The sequence below is a fragment of the Labrus bergylta genome, chromosome 20 (genome assembly GCF_963930695.1).
Source record: "Labrus bergylta chromosome 20, fLabBer1.1, whole genome shotgun sequence".
NCBI lineage: Eukaryota > Metazoa > Chordata > Actinopteri > Labriformes > Labridae > Labrus > Labrus bergylta.
In genome coordinates, this window is record NC_089214.1 from 19,754,826 (window position 1) to 19,777,043 (window position 22,218).

Sequence of the window (22,218 nt, forward strand, 5' to 3'; positions counted from 1 at the left end):
GAGAAAATTTTAATAGACTAGAAGCTTTATGAACTGAGGTTTATCATGCACTATTTTATTGTACTATACTACTGTTTATTCTGTATCACAGTGGTGTTTCTTAAAGTCTTATTTTTTAAAACCATTTCAAAACTAAAATGATGGTCTAAGTGCATGCATTACATCATCACCAGGGTTGAACTGCTAATTGATAATTCAGAGATTTTTTACGATAAACGTGTCTACAATGGCTTTTGCTTGTGTTGTTCGTTTGTTTTTCCTTATTGTTGGTTTGGTATATTTATATTGTAATATATTGGAAGATTTCAATTATCATAGAGCGCATGTGACAGTTTTGATCCATAACAAAATCTTTACATGAGAGATTAAGACTCAGCCAGTGAAAGATAACATATCTTTACCTTGTAGTACAAACTAATTTCCATAGTGATTTGGGGATGAATATTTAAATATTGAATATTTCCATATTTATATACCACTGTTTCAGCTTTAGCGTCTCCCGGTGCTGGCATGCTTGGGTTCCCTACACCAGCCACCCCCTCTCCTGCCATGTCTCTCAGCACTACCCCAACCAAGACTCTTCTGCAGACTCCTCCTCCTCCTCCACCTCCTCCTCCTCCTCCTGTTCCCTCCACACCTTTGGCAGCAGTAAATCATACAGAGCAGCAAGGTAAAGACACAGAGAGAGACAGCAGCAAGAAAACAGGAGACAAGCCACATCAGATGAAGGCTAAGGACAGAGAGAATGAGAGCGGCTCACGCCCTGAGACCCCCAGCATGGCCAAGAAAAGGGAGAAATCATGTCCAGCTTCAGGGAAACCAGGAAGTGAGACTCAACTGGACACCGCACAGCTTATGGCACTTCAGAATGCTCTGGCAACAGGTGATCCCAGCTCTTTTTTGGGGGGGCAGTTCTTGCCCTACTTCCTACCTGGATTCCCAAACTGCTTTTCTCCCCAGCTTCCCAGAGGGGTCCAAACAGGGGGCTATTTTCCACCATTGTGTGGAATGGAGAGCCTGTTTCCATATGGCCCAGCAGCAGTCCCACAAGCTGCCATGGCTGCTGGTCTCTCCCCGACCGCTCTCCTGCAGCAGTACCAGCAGTACCAGCAGTCCCTTCAGGATTCACTGCAGAAGCAACAACAGCAGCAGCAGAAACAACTTGAGCAGCAGCAGAAACAACTTCAGCAGCAACTGAAACCACCCCCTGTGAAGACTTCCCAGAGTGTAAAGAGCGCCACCAACAACACCTTCAAACCAAAAGAAGCTATGGATGCTAAGGATGAAACCAACAAAGGCTCTTCAACAGAAAGCACAAAAGAAGAACCGAAAACAGATACCAAAAGTACCATGGATTTTCCAGACGCTTTTATTGTACCGTCCGTCAAGCATGAGTTTATATGCAGGAAGTGCCAGATGATTTTTGCTGACGAAGATTCAGTGGTGCGTCATCAGAAGTCCTTCTGTTACTTTGGACATGCTTTTACTGACCCGCAAGAGACAGTGCTTCGAAAGGCAGTGAGCAACTACACTTGTGTTGCCTGTAATGTGGTCGTTAACGGGAATGAAGCACTTGGCCAACACCTTCAGTCGAGCTTGCACAAAGAGAAAACAATCAAACAAGCAATGAGAAATGCCAAAGAGCATACTAGATTATTACCTCACTCTGTCTGCTCCCCTACTCCTAACACCACATCTACCTCGCAGTCTGCAGCTTCTTCTAATAACACCTTTCCTCATCTCTCTCACTTGTCCATGAAGTCCTGGCCAAATGTCCTGTTCCAGGCCACCACAGCCCGGAAAGCTGCTTCCTCCTCCCCGTCTGCCTCTCCTCCCCCTCCCCTCTCCTCACCTTCAACGGTTACCTCAACTTCCTGCAGCACCTCAGGGGTTCCAACCTCACTACCCACCGAGAGTTGTTCAGATGAGTCTGACAATGAGCTAAGCCAGAAGCTGGATGACTTAGATAACGCGTTGGAAGTCAAGGCTAAGTCAGCCTCTGGCCTAGACGCGAGCTTCAGTAGTATCAGAATGGATATGTTCAGTGTGTAGGAGTGACAAAAGGATCCCTTGCTTAAAGAAAAAAATAAGACTTTTTAAACTGCAGTTCCAAAGTTTCTCTTAACCCAAAAAATTACAGTACCAAATGATTGACTCAGGATTGTTTTTCCCATATTGATATGCTGGCAAGATATTGATTGATTTTTGTTATGGACAGAACTGTTGCAGATGCTTGACTGAGCTTATATTGTATACAAAAACAAGGAGTAGGAAAAAAATCCCACAGGCTCCCTTGGGGGGGCTTGTTTCAAGCCAAAAACTCTCACGATAGCAAATTGCACCTCAGCTGGATTGTTTTCCAAATGCTAGCATGTACTGTATGGGATGACGATCCAGAACCCTCAAAGAGAATCTCTCTTAGTTTAGATAGGTGTAATTCAGTAGCTTTAAATTCTCAGGTCAGAACATAACATTTCTCATTTGTTAAAGCAGCAACAAGCCTGGGTACACTTGGCTTATAACCAAAACATGTCAAGCTTTATCGGACGCATTTCCTTGATGTGTATAGAGTACCAAGAGACAATATTACTGTTACAGTGGACGATGTGCATATCCTTTTAGTTTTGCCCTACAAAGACAGTATGGTTTTGCCACTGAGGGAATTTAGAATGATGAAGTAAATGTGTATGATGCCCCTGTGTTTGCCAGTTTGTATTACAACAAGCTGTATCTATATTTCCCACCCCCCCCCCCCCCTTTTTTTCTTGTAGTATATACTAATCTGTGCCAACTCTTACCCTTTCACTTTTACCTCTGCTCACACCCTTTTCTGAAGAGGTAATAACTCTAGTTTTGATAGACTCTCGGATTATGTGAATATAACATTTTTCATTTGTGAATTGCTGTACTGTTACGGTACCTGCTTGTGTCTGGACTATAGTGCACTTATTTTGTTTTTATTTGTCTTTTTATTATTTGATTAGGCCATTTGTTAATTTAATAGATTTTTTCTGTTTGTACGTATGTATGTATGTATGTTTGTGTTTTAATTATTATTTGTGTCTATTGCAGCAGCATATTGGTCCATATTTGTTACAGGATTGATGCCTAACAATCTAGAGACCTATTTAACAATTGGTGCATCCACGAAAGCAGTACTGTATACTTGAAACTGTTAAGGTACAAGTTGGTCACAATGTTAAAAAAAGAAAAAAAAGAAAGGTATGATCATTTGCTCAACATTTGCAAATATGCTGCTTTAAAAGGGGGACAACAGCATTTTTGTTCTATATTAAACACATGTTCATGTACTTGTAGGACTTAAAACAGTGTTACACCTATACACAGCCATTTTGTGCATAGGTTGACGTCCTCCCATCAGTTTTCTGAGCACTTCTGATGATCTACAGTTAAAGTCAACATTTTCATTTTTCCACAGTTAATAATTTCAACATTGCAAAGTATTACCTTACAAAGTTTTGCTGCTACTGTGTAATGTTATTTTGCTTGCCATAAATTCTCTCGACTTTCTACCAGACATAATACTGATCCATTAATTGCTTTGCTTTGCTGTTTTTTTATTTTTTATTTTATATTATTTTGTTATTTTGCTGTGGAACTAAGAATGTGAAAGCTGTCAAAGGGTGTTCAATTTTTTACGAATCACTTTCTAGTTTGGTAACTGAAACCAATGTGATTCATTCCAAAGTAACAGAAGGCTATTTGTATGAAAGAAAAAGGCTTGTGAACAAAGAAAGCTAAGCTGTTGTACATATTCGTAGTTGGCTGTGCATGGTACAAATTTATTAATATGAAGAAATGCAAAAATGTATTGCTTTTGGTATTTCCTATTCTGAGATGAGCAAGTAGCATGTAATGCAACTGTTTGACAGGTTAAATCAAATCATGCTTAGTTATTGTTTCAAACAATGAAATCAAGTAACATTTCCTCTTACGTTTTGTTATTGTAAAGGTGTTCTTTTTCCAAAGTTTTAAAGCAAAATGTCAGTTTTTAATTTTCTGTGTGAGCTTTTTAATGTCATTATTTGGATTTTTAGTATTTTAACATTTTCTTTAATCCTGAAGACACTTTTCGATTGTGTTTCATAAGAGACATCCTGGGCTCCCAAGGTGCAATTCTGCCATTGTACAAACATTAGCGACTGTCCTGATTCCAAAGGCTTTCACAACTCTGGCTTTTTTGCCTTTCCCACTTTGTGGCTCAGCATTAAAAAGACTGAACTGTCAGCTAGCATCATGTGCTAAGATGCTAGCATCAGACAGGACGCTTTCCACACCAAGGACTGGTAAAAGCTAACAAACCAACAAAAAGGATGGTCCAACAATATAACTGTACATAGATATTGCAACTGCACAGCAGCCAAAAAGAAAAAAAAAGAACTTTTTAAAAAAAAAAATGGATGGATTGTGTCATGTTTATGGGGACAGCCTTCAAAAGGTTGAAATTGGAATTGTTCTTCTGGATGTCAAAGGGATTTTCATGGCGCAATCATATCCTACACAATATGTACTCTTCAACATCTGGGTTACATAGGAAATGCACCCTGAGGTTTTAATAAGAAGAAGCCCCTATGGCTAAAACTTTAAATAAACTAAACCAAAAATGTTATTGATGTTTTATATATAGAGAGTAGTCGCATTAGTTTTTGTTACTGTACTGTTTGAGGTCTCAACTGTACCGTATCACGGTAATAACATGGTTTTGAAACCTTTTTTTTATTTTGTCACAGACCTGTTGTCATAGTTGAAATGACGTTTATTGTAGATGGTATTTGAACAACTTCTGGAAATAGTTCATCAAGTATGTTTGTTGCTCATTGTTGTGATACATTAAAAACTGTATCTGCAAACCACTCGGGTCTCTTCCAATATTTCTTTTTGTCATGATTCCTCTTTCATACTCTCATCTGATCAGTTTTTTCTTATCAAGATTCAACAGCTTTCCTTTCACTAACGTGGGCCCGTATTCACAAACATCCTCAGAATCGTCTCCAAGAGCTCCTAATAAGTGAGGAAGGACCAGAAACTTTTATCTTAGTGAGAAGGTGTTGTTGACACCTGAGCACATTTTTTCAAAGCTGTGATTGATTGATCCAAAATAAATGAAATAAAAAAGAATAAAGATTCTCTTGCAGATGAAGGGAGAATAAAGAGTGAAATCAGTCAGCTTAATCATAGAACTTAGTCAGACATTGTGTAATCATGAACACTATTTTATGTAATGAAAGTATCCGTGATAATTTGTAAGCTGTACTTTAAAAGTATATAGCCTGCAAATCCTTGAAACACATGCCCAGTTGCACAGTAGTCTCTTCACACCTGCTTCAGCTCATTACATCAGCATGTGAAAAGCCTCTAATCAGTGATTAGATACGTTTGGGCAGGTAACCACATGCATGCCTCCCTCTGCACTGAAGAAAGTCCAAAATGGAGTGAAACGTCTGCAGATATCACATTTGTCTGTTCAGCCCCACTATGATTCAATTAGAATGTTCTTTATCAAGACTCCCATCTGTTCTCCTTTTGTTCTCTGTGTGCGAGTCCTATCTTGTAGTTATTAGTTAAATGAATATGATAACATGCTGGTAGCTGTGGTACCTTAATTGATACTAAAATGAGGCTGTGGCAGCTGTAATGGTTTGTCTGATCACCTATCTCTCGGTTTGTCCTCAGCTTGAGAAACTCTTAATCTTAATGAAAGTCCTCCTCACTACTCCTAACAGTTTCACACTTTAGGAGCTCTCTTAAGGGCTGAGACACTTTGTGAATCACTTTTATCTTTACAAGGATCTAGTCTTCACTTTAAGGGGAAATTCTGTAAAAAAAAAAAAAAGTCCTGATTCTGAGAGGTTTTTTTTTTTTGTATTTTGGCACCAGGAGCGACTCTTAGTATTGATTATTCTTTGTGAAAACGGCCCCTGATTTAAAGCTTTTTGCACTGAACTCAATGCTTACACCAGATAATCATAAATCAAGCATTTTCAATACACACGTTTTCTTCAGGTCAATATGTTGTGATGTTATATACACAAAGTTTAAATTAGGTTTGAACGGCTATTATCTAAATATTTGACAATAACTTAGAATATATTAGTGTTTAATCACAACAATGGAAATGACAGCTCGATTATTGTCAATGGAATGGGCTGTGTAGAACTTTTTGACTGAGGCAAATCACTCATCATACATTTTTGCATAGGTACAACCCCCCTCCAAACCCCTTGGTACACTATACACAAATGATGTTTTGTGTCAACATCCCTCTAATAATTGCTCCCCCCCCTCCTCTCAATGACAGACTAAAATTCCAAATGATATAATGGTTGTTTCCTGTCATTTTAGCTGTTTGTTGGTAATCTGACTCTGAGCAGATGCAGGGGATTATGTTGGAAAGTGTCTGCTAATCTGGATGCGATCAGGTGCCGCTCTAGACTCCTCCCACTGAAAAGTAGGAATACATCGCAACCATAGATGTGCACTCTTAACACATCTTAAAAGTACATCTGTTAAACTTGCTAAAGTTGGTCTTCTCTTAAACAGGTTTATAAGGACATTACTGGTGTGCTGCAGACGGTATCATTTAGAATTTTAGCACAGAAGACAGACTTCTCATTCTGTAGATAGAAGAATTGATGAGAAATTGTGTTTCGTGCCTCGCCTATATACAGCGTTTAAATTTCTATTAAAAAGCGAGATTCAGGCCAACGTCAGACAAGATGGGGACTTCTTTTTTTTTTTTTTTAGATCTGAGGTCAACAGATGCTGTCACATTAAAAATTGCACCTCAAGAACACTTCAACACAATACATCACACCCTGCCAGCGAGACGTGTCCGCCACCAGTGTCAGGGTCACGGAGAAAGCCGACATTCACAAGTCATTAAATCCACCTAATGAAATTTCACAAGGGCAGCAAAAAAAAAATGAAGGGGAAGATGAGGATCTTTTCACTCCGGCAGAATCGGTTGTGGACTTTATTGTTTCGCTTAACACACTTCAGTGTGCAGTGCAACAGCCGCGACATGTAAAAGGCTCTAAAACAGCTTTTTCTGCCCCCCCCCCCCCCCCCCCCCCCCCCCCCCCCCCCTTCTGACTTCACCCCTCGCCCTTGACGAATGTGCTCGGCTCGCAGGGTGCAACTGTTCTGCTGAATGGCCCTTTCCTGTTGCTCACCCTTAAAGCGCAGGCGGTTGCCGAGGTAGGGCTCCCCCTGCTATATTATGGGATTGAATTGCGTTTGACCTTTGTGGAGAACAATGGCTGAAGGCCTTTCATTTTTCTGGCCTTCTCAGCGACGAGAAGAAGGACCTCTTTCCACTGTGTTTTCACTGTGGTCTGCCAGTAATTCACAGGCAGGATGACAGGGTTGATCTACGCCTGCTGAAGGAGTGTGCATGAGTGTTTCTGTACACAAGGATACACACAAGTGTGTTGTTTGCAACCTCTAATGCATATACACTGAAATTACAGTTTGTATGTCTATCGAAATGTATAAAAACTAGGGGGAAAAAAAAACATTTTGATGTGATTACATTTTTGGGGCCATTCAATTGTGTTACCTAACAGCACTGTCCCAGAATAAAGAGGCCCTTTTAAGAGAAGAGCAGTTCATGGTAGTTCAGATATAGCTTTGCTAAAGAGGCAGCAGTGAGCGCTCTTGCCCTGAATACACGATAAAAGGTTTACTGTAAATTCTAAATGGCGTTTTCTGCAACCCATACATCACTCATGACCATTAGGTTCCACCCTCTCTGCACAGCGCACCCTTCCAGCCACAGCTTTCCAGATGATACAGTACAGAGGCTGCAGTTCAGGCAGATCTGCCTTTGAATAGCCTGCAGCCAATGGATTTTCTCTGGATAATACAATGTTTGGGACAGAGAGGCAGGGATTAGTCCAGACGGATACATCCCGCACCCCCCACATGCCCAATCTAATTAGACTGGAATCAGTTTAAGATGAAAGCAAGCCCTAGCATCACCGCACTAAATACTGGAATTAGTATTCCCCGCATGGGAATTTAATGACAGAGACTGAAAATCCAATCACATTCACTCCCAGTTTAGCCCCTCATGCATTGGGCCTGGACAATGACGAAACGAAAGAACAACAACAATGATTTGTCTGTCAATAGATATTGACCAACATCACATCTGAGGCCACTTGCGTATTGGCGTTGCTATGTTGTCATCGTTTAACGAGGATAAACAGCTTATAATCAGATATTTAGACAGTCTGTTTCTGATGTAAACCTTTGTCACATTATGACTCCAGGCCATAATGGAAATGAATCAAAGCAGGAAGGGGAACTAAGGAAGACAGATCATTTATTTTGGACAACGTGCTTGCAGTCTTGTGTTTCTATTTACAATATGTAAATGTATGAGTTCATCTAAGGTCTCAAATCAATAGTGCATGTGTAAATACAAAATGTTCCAGGCCCCATTATTTGCAGTTTTAGCCCGTCCTAAAAAAGTTCACCTGTTTTGTGGAGAAAGAGGGACTTTGCTTGTCCTCGAAAGAGGCTGTTTTTGTCTATAAAAATCTTTAACAGGGACTGGTGGAGTTAGTCATTAATCAGCTCCGTACATCAAAGCCCTGATTGCTGCACAGGATTCAAAACTGTCAAATTATCGTTATCAGGCAGACGGCATCAGATCATTTTTTAGTTTCTATTATCTCGCAGACTTTGAGCCCACATTCGCTGATAAAAAACAAAATGCTCTCACAGTCTCTCGACTTTATCTTGCCCTTATTTTTTTATTATTTCTGCACATAAGTATATGCAGTCAGGGGATCTCTATTTTAAAACTGCTAAAATGCATGCCATATTTCAGCGTCAGGTGGTGATTAACAGCACAGGCTAGAAATAGCTGCGGCACCTGGGTTCCATCCACCAAACAATATCTCCTACTACACCTGCGATTCATCCACCAAAGCATTACACCTGAGAAATCAGGGAACCGTTGTCCCCAGTGCAAAAATACTCAACATTAAATTGTTTTATTTATTGCTGGCAGTTTTTTACTGGTATGTACCAAAACAGAACCTGTTGTTTTTTCTGCAAACAGGTGTATGCAACTTTAAAACACATCCAAATACTGATTCTGCAGAGCTTTGATACTTTTCCCCCACAGGGTGAAATTCAGTGTGCTTTTTTAGTAAATGAGGAGATACATTTTGTTCGTGCAGCTTGCATCATGGGAGAAGATGGCACAGCATTAGGCAACATGATGCATCCTTTAAGATGGGAGATAAACATTAAAAGCTTTTCTTCAGGATTAACTCACAGGTCAAACACAAACTAACATATGAAAAAAGCCAATCTATTTTTTTCCCCGATACCCTTTTTTCGGGCTTTCCTGCTTTCAGTGTTAACAGCTGAAATACCTCATTTCTGAGGTACAAAAGGAAAGCAAGAAGGTGAGGAAAAGGGAGGGAGCAGGAGTACACCTGCCTTATTATTGCCTTGTGGATGAAGGATACAATCACTGCTGGCATTTCTACAAGACACACAGCCAACTAACACATATTTTAAAGTGAAGGAGAAAGAGGAGGAGGTGTGAGGGAGAAAGAAAAGGAGGCAGGCCCTAGAGGAAAAGAAAAAAGAGACGCAGACAGACAGGACAACAGGCTGACAGAGACTGAGTGTCAGGGACAAAAAGAAAGAAAGAAAGTAGGTGATATAGACAGCAAAATGAGCAAGTGATAGAAGTGAAGTGAGAGTGAGAGCAGGAGAGAAAGAAAAAGGAGGGGCGACCTGAGAGAAATCAAACATGGGCTCTGTGCAACAGAGGTACGTCGGCAAACGAGCATGTTATGGCAGCCCGCTGGGACTTCCCCGGCAGATCGTTTGTGCTGTTTCCCAATCTGTTCTGAGGAGCGGCACAGCCCCACATGGGGACGTGTGAAGGCGTCAAGATGGGATTGCTTAAGACAGATGAAACAAGGTGTTTTTTGATGCCATCTCGAGCGGACAAAAGCATGATTTCCTGTTTTGCTTGTGACACAAAGGGTGCTGTGTAGTTTGCAGAACAGTTCAAGGCTTTTTGTTGTCAGGGCTGTAAATAACTAAACACACGAGAGGTGAAGTTACACAGCTTCTGGATCTACATGCGGGAGAATATGTGGCACATTTGCACGTTTTTTGGGGGAATTTTTAATGCGTTAACACCTGTAACAAACAAACAAGGTTACAGTTCTCTCATCAGTGAGCACATTTCTGCTTCAGTGTAAAACCAACCAGTAAAAAGTGTATATCCTGGCACAAGTTTGGACCCCCACAGCTTTCTTTATATTCAGCCTGAAACAATCCCATACTAACAGAGATCAAAGTGTCAGGCTTCGTAATATTGCTTTACATTTTAAAGGGCGCGGAGCAGCCGGGCTAAGGTTTTTACAAGACGCGCTGAGGGAAATAAGGGAGCAATGGAGGAGGGAATGAAGGAATTTTAGGGGGTGATGGGATATGTCTCACTCTTTCTCCACGCACACACACATGCACTCTCCCAAACTGAAATCATACCATGTGCAGCGGAAGAGCAGGCGGTGAGGAAATAGAAAGTAAATATAAAGTGACACTCCACATTCCCATAGGTCATTCACAGACCCCGCACCGAATCACAATGCTCCACGGCTCGTCGTTTATCGCACACACAAGCCTGAGTCCGGCAAAAGAAAATTATAGACCAGCATAAGCATGCCTTGTAATTTATACAATCAGCGATGAAGACATGAGGAGATGCACTGACATCAATTTAGCTCAAATTCGGGGCATTCTTACGGTCCTTTCTGGGTATCAACTCTGCATGCTGGCAGGGCCATTTGTAACAAAAAGCTTTTTTAATGTTTAAATGAAAATTTTAATGAGGCCCTGTGTTGCCTTTTCCTTCTGAGTCTTTAAGAGCCCTCTAAATCATTAAAACTTGCTCTTTCTTTGATTTCAAGGTCATTTGAAGAAATAAAGCAGTCTTAAGTGGCCCTCGGACCAAAAGTGGCCTATATGCCAAAGACCGCAAATGAATGTAGCCTAATGCTTTTTAATTTGCATTCATCTTTAAAAACACAGAAGAGCCATCTCTGGGTTATAATAGGCTGAGATGGCAGTTGGAGGCCCTCTAGTCATTAGTAGCAATACAGCTCCTCCAAAAAGAAGGCCTTTCTTATCGCTTTTTAACTTAAGCCCCATTACTGCAAAGATACATTAGCTGGCCGTCTGCCTGTTTGTCTGCATACTATATTTTCCATCTGCCTTTTGTCTCTCTGTGCTCCCGTATGCTAACATATAAATTTGGATTTTTTTTTTTTCCTTTGCATGAGTGTGAACGCACGCGAGCTGCCATTCAGCAAACACATGCATGAAAACAAAAGATGCTCCAAAACGGGGACCTTAGGCGGAGATGACATGCATTGTTTGTTTAATCACGTGTTATGAGATGACTCTGTAATTATGTTGTCATCTGCCCGCTTCAGCACTGTGAAACTGGGCCGCCAGTACAAACCTGACCTCACTCATGATTCCATACTTAAAGATTTGACGGCGGTCAAAAGCCGGAAAGTGTCCTATCTTCTCCCAAAATCTCTTATTTTTTTTCCTTTTGTAAAAATTACAAACACTGTTGTGGATGCACTAAAGGTGTGGCTTTTTTTCTGGAGGGGTAACATAAAGCCTGTTTGACAGCCTCTATGTTTCAACTTGAGTGCAGGGCAACAGATGAACAGTTTTTATGTACTATATTGAACTGATGAGACAGCAAATAAGAATGTGTCCTATATTAAACACAGAAGGACGGGTCTTTCCTATTTTCTCTTATTCCCCCGATCCATCCCTTTCAATTTAGCCTTGTGTTTCCCTCTCCTCTCTGTTCCATTTCCTCGCTATTCTTTTTCTTTATCTTTCTCTACTCCGTGTATGCGTGTGTGTGTGTGAGTGTGAATTTCCCTTTTCTCCCTCTGTGTGCGAGGAGAGGTGGTGTGTATCTGTGAAAAACTGAACATCTCCAGTGAAATTGGTTTTCTGTGGAGAAACTGATGGATCACTCTGTGTTCCTGACAGGAGTAGGGGATTGTTTATGCTATACGGACAAATACATGTGTACACACACATACACGTACACGTACACACACACACACACACACACACACACACACACACACACACACATATATATGCAGGAGTGAGTGGACTAGGGGATTGTTTACGCCGGAGCAGAATTAATTTTGATGAGCTGTAGATTGCTGTTTATGGGAGAAGACACATTTAAGCTGCAGGACATGTAATCTAGACTGGAGCATTCTCAACAATGAATTTATGGTTTTGGAGAAAACAGCTGCAGCAGCCTCCCTTTCACCCTCCTTTGTCCTTAACATGCACACATATATACAGATTAGTAGCAAAATGTCATTGCTTTTAACATCAAATGTCCTCACAAATCAGGCAAACACATTAAAATCTAAGCGTATACTGGTGAATGCAGCTAATTTGCAATCGGGAATTTTCCACATGTAAGAAAATGAAACAAATATGAAACGGAACATTTCAAAATACAGTGTTGGAGTGCTATAATCTGACTGTATTCCCCTATTTTGAATATGTGCTGCTCATAAAATGAATAGAATTAGAAATGGGTTATTCCCTTTTTTTTAATCCTCCACAGTCTTATCATCATCTGTTCTTTAACACCAGCAACCTCTTTACAAGAAGTGAGAATTATTCCATTAAACATCAATCTCTCCTCCTCCAACTGGCATGATTTAGTCTTGTTTAGTTTTGTATTTTCAGAGTTTAGTTTCCTTTCTCGTTTTATTTTGTCTCATTCTTCCCTGGTGTAGTTTGTTTCCCTTGTGGGTTTCTTAATTGAAATGTTTTTCATAGTTTAGTCTTTCCTGTTTTTTATCCTCGTGTTTCTCTATGTTCTGTGTCTATTGTTACTGTTACGTTCTTGAGTTCTCTTATGGTCTTTAGGGTTTCCTGTTTTATTTTGAAGTTCTTGTCCCCAGTGTTTCTGGTCTTGTCTCACTTCCTCTCTTTGTCTGGTTTCCCTCCTTTTTGATTGCCCTGATTGTCTTCACCTGTGTCTGATTACCTCAGTGTCTATTTGTTCCTTCACAGTCTTGTTGTCAGTTCACATGTCTACCTACTCATGTTCTGTACCGTTTCCTCATAGCTCCTTGTGTTTCTGACATTTCATGTCTTTTTTCAGTTATTCAGAATTTTTTTTGGCTTTTTGTTTAATAAGATATTTTGGGTATCTGTATTCGGTTCTTCCTCTCCTTCGTTTTTGTCGAATGTGAAACCTACTCCTCTTGTGATGATGATCACTACATGATGAGTACTATACACCACACATTCTGTGAATGAATGAGGAGATGCTTACTTTTCTTTTATAGCATAAGCATTGGCTCAACAGCGCACACAGAAAGTCAACATTTTACACCACAGCTCATCACATGCATTTTGGATCCTGCACATGCACACAAAGTCAAAATAAGTAAAAAAAAAAAAAACTCTTTAAATAGTGTTTACAAAAGTTGCTATAAAACCCTTTTCCACAACTTTGTGATTTCTATCATTATTTATGTACTGCTCTGGGTGTCCCCTTCCACAGTTACATAGTGTATGTTTATTATGTGCAAACATCCAGTTTATCAAAGTATTGAATTCATATAACAGAGATAATATACATGGTATTTATTTTCTTTTTCCTTGCACAAAATCTTGTGGTTTGAGCAGCTGTTAAAAACACAAGGCCGATGTGAATAAGGCCCTCAAACATCAGAGAACATATTGATGTGTTTCACAGTTTTTCATAGCGATGGAATTATTGCATGATGGCCTGAAGAAAACATTCTGAAAATATGTTCCTTCTTCGCTGTGCACGAGTCAACAGCCTTGATTTCATCTTGTGTACTTTGACTTAAAGTTCCTGTGAGGAACAATCGGTTTGTGTCGATATGGTCGACACCTCTGGATAAAGCTGTACCTGTTTTCCCTTTGGTGATCTTGAAATGAGAAAAAGACTCATCCTGCTGTCTTTGAACAGTCCAATGTGAATCTTTGCTGATTTAAACAAAGGCTGTTTCTGCAGAGTAATCACTTTGTCTGACTCCTACCCCGCAACAGGGGTTTCAAGCCCTACACATAGATATATTAAGAAATACAAAAAAAAATGTCTCCAATGATCTAGTTTGCTTTAAGAGGTCATAAAGACACAGAAGTATTCATTTCAGGCCGTTTCATAACCAGCTAAAAACTCCTCACGGGAGCTTGAACACCGGGTTCAATAGAAGACTACAACAAAAACAAAAATGAAATGCGAAAAATATAACTTCTCGTGCAGTCAACTTGTATTAATGGATGCGTGAGATAAAGGTTATTATTCAGAGATTAAATTCATTCCTTTTTTTTTTTTGTTCCCAGTTTTTATCAGCACTCGTGCAATAACTCGAGTGGAGCCGGAGCAAATGTATTCCACCCATATGTATGAATGAATGAATGAATGAATGAATATGATTACCAAGTCTTGGACCCTCTCAAGGACAAAGTGCTGTGTTCTTTCACTGGTTGCTGTTGACTGCCTCACTTGTGTGTTTGTATCACTGACTTTCTACATTGCATTTTTAAAACTGCTGTTTGCCTGTGTCAGCTGAGTGTTCATGCATGTAGTAAGCAAGAGACGGTTTTTTATACATAGCATCTGATATTGCATTTTATTTAACTGGGTTTGAATAGAATTTGTGTGTGTGTTTGTGTGTGTGTGTGTGTGTGTGTGCGTGCGTGTGCGTGTGCGTGTGCGTGTGCGTGTGCGCGTAATTAAAGGCTCAAATTGTGAATTTTGGTGCAGAAGCCATCCTTTAAAACTCCATGAGCTTGTTTTGTTGTAATGACAAGCTTCTACGTCTACTTCTGCACACACACGCGCGCACACACACACAAAAATACCCATCTTTTACTTGGTCCCCTCCCTCACCCCTTGCGTGCCTGTCACATTCAAATGCAGGCGTTTGCAGGTGACGTACCCAGGAAATGCTGTCCTGTAATTGTGTCGCTCTGTCTTCCTGTGGTGAGGTAGCCGGTGGCTCGCCTTCCTGACTGCCTGCCTCCCTGCCTGTGACAGACCAGAATTACCAACTGAGGGGGGGAGAAAGGGCTGATGGGAAGAGAGGAGGGGTACCATTAAAATGCAAAATCACCACTGCGGTGCAGTGCGGCGCCTCGCTCCTTCACTCTTTCTCTAAGGCAGCCATCTTATGATGGAACGAGTATGTGTTTGATGGTGTGTGAATGTGTGTCCATTTAAGTGTGTGTGTGTGTGTGTGTGTGTGTGTGTGTGTGTGTGTGTGTGTGTGTGTGTGTGTGTGTGTGTGTGTGTGTGTGTGTGTGTGTGTGTGTGTGTGTGTGTGTGTGTGTGTGTGTGTGTGTGTGTGTGTGTGTGTGTGTGTGTGTGCATCTATATGTCTGTGTGTTTGATAGAGTGTAGAGTCGAGCAGAGGCGAGGAATGGGTGAGATGGCGTGGGGTTGGCAGGCAGAATTGCGTGCGGGTGTGTGCATGTGTGTGTGTGTGTGTGAGGCAGAGGTGATAAATCAGAGCTAGGTAAAGGCTTTTTAATGCAGCGGACCCCTCTCCCAGCCTCCATCTTCTGTCAGGGCTCAGTAAAAGATGAGAGCCCCCTGGGGAACGGCACTAGCCCGCAGCAGAGCAGGACTACGCCGCAGGTCACACACACACACACACACACACACACACATAAACGCACACACACTCAGGGGCCTGACGCATAGCCACTGACTAGGCCTTGTGAATGAGTGAATACATGAATAACTGAATCTATTGAATGTATGAATATATAAATAAAACTTTCCACAGGAACCACGTTTATTGATGAACACCCCCAAATAAATGTGTTTTTCAAATGATTTCCAAATGAATTCCTAAATGATTTATAGCCCGTGATATTGCGTTTATATCAGAGAAAATATTTTGGTAGCAAACAGAATGGATATTCAGTTCATTCTGCCCGTGCTCCTGAGGTCAAGCAGAGTCTTTGTCGATGATGTGCCGTGAGTCTTGAAGCAGCCCCAAGTTTCAGGGGGCCGGATATGAAAAATATGTGGAATTTGCCAACATCTGACAATACTTAGTCGGCAATATATCTCCTGTCTGATAGAAAAATGTGTTCTGAATTGCAGATACGCTCTCCTTTTTCTGGCATACCTTTTTAATTTGACTTTGAGCGAAAACACGCCGGGCTCCCGGATAGACAAGCAGAGATATGACTGCTGAATGTTGTGTGGATGGGGCAGAGAGGACTCCAGCAGCTTGGCGCGGCAGACAAGCACAAACACTCAAGAACATAATACTTGACAACGAGCCCGCAGTGTCAGTTAGGGGCCCTGCGGAGACAAGTCTGGTATGTTCGTGAAGAGAGGATAAAAGCAGAAAATATCAAAATACCAGAGAGATGATTCTTAGGTAGAATCCCAGAAAAATCTCAATTTGGGTTCCTTAAGAAAGAAAAAAAGAATCGTCTGGTTGTTCAACAATGTAGCGTTACTTTCCAGAGCAGCCAGTGTACTTTCTCCAAACCACAAGAAGCTGAAGTTGAGAGAGTTCCCACATATTTTTCATCTAACCTTTGAATTATCAGGAAGAGCTTATTGAGATTTAAAAACTGTTCCATGTCCAAACCAAGAGAGGTAGTAACCCCCCTGACAAAGTTTACGACTAACAATGAGCAACCATATATTCATATTTGATTTATTCGCTCATTTCAGTGTATGATTCCAACACAACACAATCTTTCCTAAAAATACTTATACGCTGTCCATGAACAAACAGGAGGAGGAAGGAGAAACACGTATAATACCTTCCCCTTTCTTAATAACAAACTACTGTTGATACAGAATCAGATGTTTAGAACCTGTTGTTCACATATCAGCAATACCCACTGAAACATTCAAATACAATCAACACAGAGTTAGATTTACTCAACAAATTCATAATTTCCCATCACTTTTTCTTTACACATTCTTTCAAATTGAATCATATCTTAGCAGCGTTGAAAGTCATCATCTAGATGCAAACATGATACAAGATACTTGACTATAAAACATCAAAGATAACCAGAAAGTGAAAACCAGAAAATATTTGTCAAAATCCACCATAAATATAAATATATCAGACAGAACATCTACCACCACTTATGCCCGCCTCCAAGTCATTTAAAATAACATCCGATGTGACCAGATCTTTAAGTTTCAGATCTTTTTTTGTGATTCATCTCAGGTACACAGAGTTTTTATTTTATTTCATCTCAAGGACAGGACAGTAGAAATATGTGAAGAAAAATGGAAAAATATAAGACAGAGGCTTGAAGGCAGGTTGTATTTCCTACACCATATTATACTTACCCTTGCTCCACCAGGGGCTTTTTAGTATGCATATATATTAATTTGCTTGGTGCTACAGGAATATAAATGAATAATTCAGTTGACATGGTCCCATTTGGAGCAATATACTAACCTTGGTGCTCTACATAATAAGGTTAAGCGCCATATGAGAATGGCTGAGAATGGGTTAAAAAGAATCCCCTAAATTGGATTCTAATATATTTATTAAAATAAACACAAAATAGGAAATGATGTTATGTGAAGACCTGGAAACTGTAAGTCTTGAAAATGAGAAAGGAAAGAAAGAAACTAAAGAAGGGACTACTTTGTCTGTTTGGAGAATAAAACTACTTTATGTAGTACAACAGAACAACATCATAATCAAAGTTTTTCTCTTCAGGTTGCTGCTCCTCGTTCACTCAGGGGTACATCAGCTCCCATAATGCCTAGCTGCACACTGGGCTCTTGTGTTTGTGTGTTTAGCAGCTGCAGTTTGGTTAGTATGATCCTCTGTGTCGAGATGAGAAGGTTAATGTGCATGTTTGTGCGTGTTTATTATTCTCTCCGGTGCATGTGTGTCTCTGTGCATCAGTTGGACTGAGCAGGTTAATGCCGGTTGACACGTGCGGTTCACTGATCTCCTGGAGGAGTCGAGACACTCGCAGCGAAAAAACCTTCACACACAGGTATCCATGGCAACCCTCAAAAATTATATTTCCTCCTTCATCGGCGAGCCGGAGATTCCGAGATGCTGAGATGCACAAATACGTTGTCATTACCCCGCAGCTTCATACTTAACAGGGTTAGGCCTTTTTTTCTCTGCCTGCTGTTCTCATTGTTCAGTATGTAGAAAATGTTCCTGTTACCTTTCCCAGACATACACTATATAATTTACTAGTTATTATAGTTACTGCTTATTTCTGTGGCTGCATTAGGCTGCTTTCCACACATGGCCATTACCCTGTTTCTATTTTACGATCCCATATAGCTTTGTTAAAAACTTGGCCCTCAGATTCAAAATGTTTTATTTTGTCAGTAGATTTAAGTAGTGTAAGTTGGATTGACAGGAGTTTATCAAATATTTATAACACTTTACATATGCTCCAGCTTGTAGTTTGTTGCTGAGATGGATTGAGGGCCTTGTAGTAGCATTGACTGACAGATGATGGGGAATAAAGCTCTGTTCTACTCCACTGTTTCCCTCTGTTGTTGCTGTCAACTTGTGGTTGATTGCACAATGATCAGAGGTTGTTTTTTTTACCTCCCAATATACAGCACACATTTATGGAAAAGAGTCTATAGGTACATCCACCATATTGTTGGTATAAAGCAAGCGACACAAAGAGATGATATGATAGACTTCACTATTTTTAGAATGTGATTTTGTATATAATCTGTGCATTTTGAAACTAGAGACATACAAATTGTAGGAATTTGGATATTTATCTTATTATAATAAAGTAACCGAGTATCACTGTGAAAAGAAAATTCACTATTAGGATAATGTTTGTCCTGACGTTTTGTTTTCTGCTTGTACACCACCTATACAATATACCTTTTTTGAAATCCTTTGAAATGAATACATTTTCCACTGAGATATATCAACAGGCAAATATATCAAGGTTGAGAGTCTTATTAAGCATCGACTACAATCTAAGACCCCCCCCCCAAAAAAAAAATTACTACTGTAAACAAATGTTACAAATAATGGTCTTTTTGTTGACTGTTTGCTGAACTATTGTTGAACCATAAGTGGGTGTTGATTGACATCTCCTTTGTTTTTGATTGACATCTCATCGTCTTTGCATACATATAGTTAGCAGTAAGATTCCTCTATGTCTCTGTAGCATAAGACATGCAACATGGTGTATTCATGTGTATGAATAGGATTAGTTCTGATGGTCACTTTATATAGCAGCCTCTGCCATCAGTGTGTGAATGGGTGTGACCTGCATTGTAAAAGTGCTTTGAGTAGTCAGGCTAAGACTAAAGACTAAAAAAAAGTCCTATACAAGCTCAAGTCCAGTTACCATTTATCATTCCTGCACCCAAAATATGCCAACCACAGTCGACACTGAAAACCTACAGCCATCAATGATCAGGGCACATGGTGCTCACAAGCCAAAAAAGCTGCTGTATGATTATTAAACGATTCATTTGCAAACTTTTGTAAGAGGTAAGCAAGCATAACTAGTCCCTGCTTAAATCTGGATTGATTCTCATTTGATGCACTCTTAAACTAACTAACTTATATGTCCATTAGAACCTAAATGACGTGGTTTTAAGGCCTTTTGTGGCCGTGATTATCCAATGGCCTCAAAAAGTGCATATGACTTATTGGACCAATAGGTGTGTTTGTTCAGGAGCTGAGCGCATGCCTCCTTTTTCATCTCTTTGAGGGGAAATGAGAGTAAGCACATTGTGTCCTGCACCACATTCCTGAACAAGCAGAGGTTCAATCACATTTGCAGAAGTTATCAAAACTTTCAAAGAGCTCAGCTGGCGCCTTAAGCCACAGGAAATTCACTGGGACATCTGGAGGGATGTGTGCAGATTATTGCTCATTTAGTCTGTTCGAGACATCAGTAGGAAGAGGACTGAGATGGCTAAACACACGCACAGACTGGAGGACACACACACACACACACACACACACACACACACACACACACACACACACACACACACACACACACACACACACACACACACACACACACACACACACACACACACACACACACAAACAGGCTTGGCTTTGGCAGATCTTACCCTAGGCGCACCACAGCACACCTGTGTATAATCCCCCATGATGCCCTCTGGTCGTTTGTCCAATCCCCTCGCTACTCTTGTCCTAGCGCATCCAATCAGAGGACAGGTCAGGTAAAGTTTGCCTCCATCCTTTTAGCCCTGTTTTAGAGTAAGAGGATGTGAAATATTAAATAAGTTGGAGATAAAGTCTGTTTAGTGTTTTTCTTTAATGCAGTATTAAAAAAAAAAACCTGACTCAGAGTACACTTCGAGGCACTCAGATAAACTGTGTTCCATGATGTGCTAGGAAGAAAAATATTTTGTGATGTTTGGATCAGAAAGTTGAATATGGCAATGTTGAAACCAAGTTGCAAAATATCTTATATTTGGATTAATACTAACTATTGCTAATTATTACTAAGTGAACAACATTGGTTACCATTTGGTTCTTGAACGCCCCATGGTTTATAGAGGTGTATTCATATAGATATGCAGTATAACAGAAAATATAATATTGAGTTTGTATGAATATCCCTTGCACAGATTCTGTCAGGAAAATCTTTGTCTCTGATGTGGAGTAGGAGGATACAGCCTACATTTCAACTTTTTTTTTTTTTTAAGTTATACAGAAGATAACCTTTATCGACTTCTCAGGTGCAGGACTTTTTTTCGTCTATTTTCTTCTTGATCTCTAGGTTTTGTTCTTCCAAACTACACATATTGAGGTGAACATATAGATCCTATATAGATCCCAAATTATTCTGGGTCTCGAGAACAAAAACGGAAAGGCCAAATTCTATATATTCCCCAACCAGCTCCAGCTCCATCTTTTCTTTCAAGTGTAAAATGCAACCAGACAACACCTCAACACCACGATAAAAGCTCAGGAAATTACTTCCTTATTTTAGGTGTGATTGATTGTCCCCCTGACCTGTTAGACTGAAGAGGTGGTTAAGAAGAGGAGGCAGACTTAGATAATTGGGCCCGGTGGTATCAAAAGCCCGGCAGGTGTTGAGAGAACTCTCATAACGTAGGTACCTGCAGCGGCTGCAGCCCTGAACTCAAACTCACGTAGGATTTCACTACCTTGGAGGAATTTTGGTGGTTTTATGTTTGGCATGTCTTTTATTGAATAGATGAGTTATGAGAGATACTTGTAACTCCTATTGACATATTGGACATGCCACAAAAAGAAAAAATAAACAGGTGTCAGAAATCCTCCGTGGTGTCAACAAATAAAGGGTGCATTTTTTTTTGTCTCATCTTTTTTTCTTGGCATGAAGCTAATGTCATCCACTCTTTTTTTTTAGAAGTGATGTCGGTTGTTAAAAACATCTTGCGATCACAAGAGGGATATAATTCCCTTACCTGTTGAAAAGTAGGCAAGAGCGTAAACCATGAGCAGAAAAGGATCAGAGACGGAATTCTCTTGAAGAGAAAAAGCACAGGTGTTTTCACTCTTTGATTTCATTAGGGACGCACGGGGCTTTCTGGGACCTTCTAGCCGTTTCAAATGAAGAGGTAAAAGCCAGGCATAAGCTTAAATGATAACATTCTTTCTTAGAGAAAAGTATGCATGTACGAATCAAAGCTATTGTACAATCCTTTTTATTATCTGCAAGCCAAGGGCTCTGTTCCAATTAAAGAAAACGGCAGATGGACCGCTCAACAAGCATGCACACAAACTAACCTACGATAGGTACAGTAAAGTACCTGGTATTACAGAGCCCAGAGAAGAGCTTTTTACTTTAAAAACTATTTAATCAGGAAAATCAACGCCTAACATCAAAGAAATGGAGATGAGGGACAGGCGGATAAAGAGGCTCATCAAAGAAGGAGATCTAGTTAGGGATTCAACGCCCTAATTCCCTTTCTCTTAAAACCTTCGTCAGAGGGGGCACAGGGCCAATTTGCTCCCTAAATGGCTGCGTGTGAATGTGCAGATTGCTTTGCATAGCCGCTGGGAATCCGGGCTTCTGCCTCTTTCTCTTCCCCGCACGGAGCCTGTGAATTAGAAAAGATCCAAAGACAGATAGGCTTAACGGAGCCCTAGCTAC

General features: G+C 40.4%; 1 protein-coding gene across 2 annotated transcripts in view; it reads left to right on the plus strand.

The window, feature by feature from the left end:
- zfhx4 (zinc finger homeobox 4) overlaps positions 1–4,874 on the plus strand; it is an 80,927-nt gene extending 76,053 nt beyond the window's left edge. For both annotated transcript variants that reach the window (XM_065949128.1, XM_065949129.1), the window contains exon 12: positions 488–4,874. In XM_065949128.1, the coding sequence (XP_065805200.1) occupies positions 488–2,052 (1,565 nt within the window). In that variant the 3' untranslated portion in view covers positions 2,053–4,874. The remainder of the gene's footprint in view (positions 1–487) is intronic.
- Positions 4,875–22,218: the final 17,344 nt, after the last annotated feature.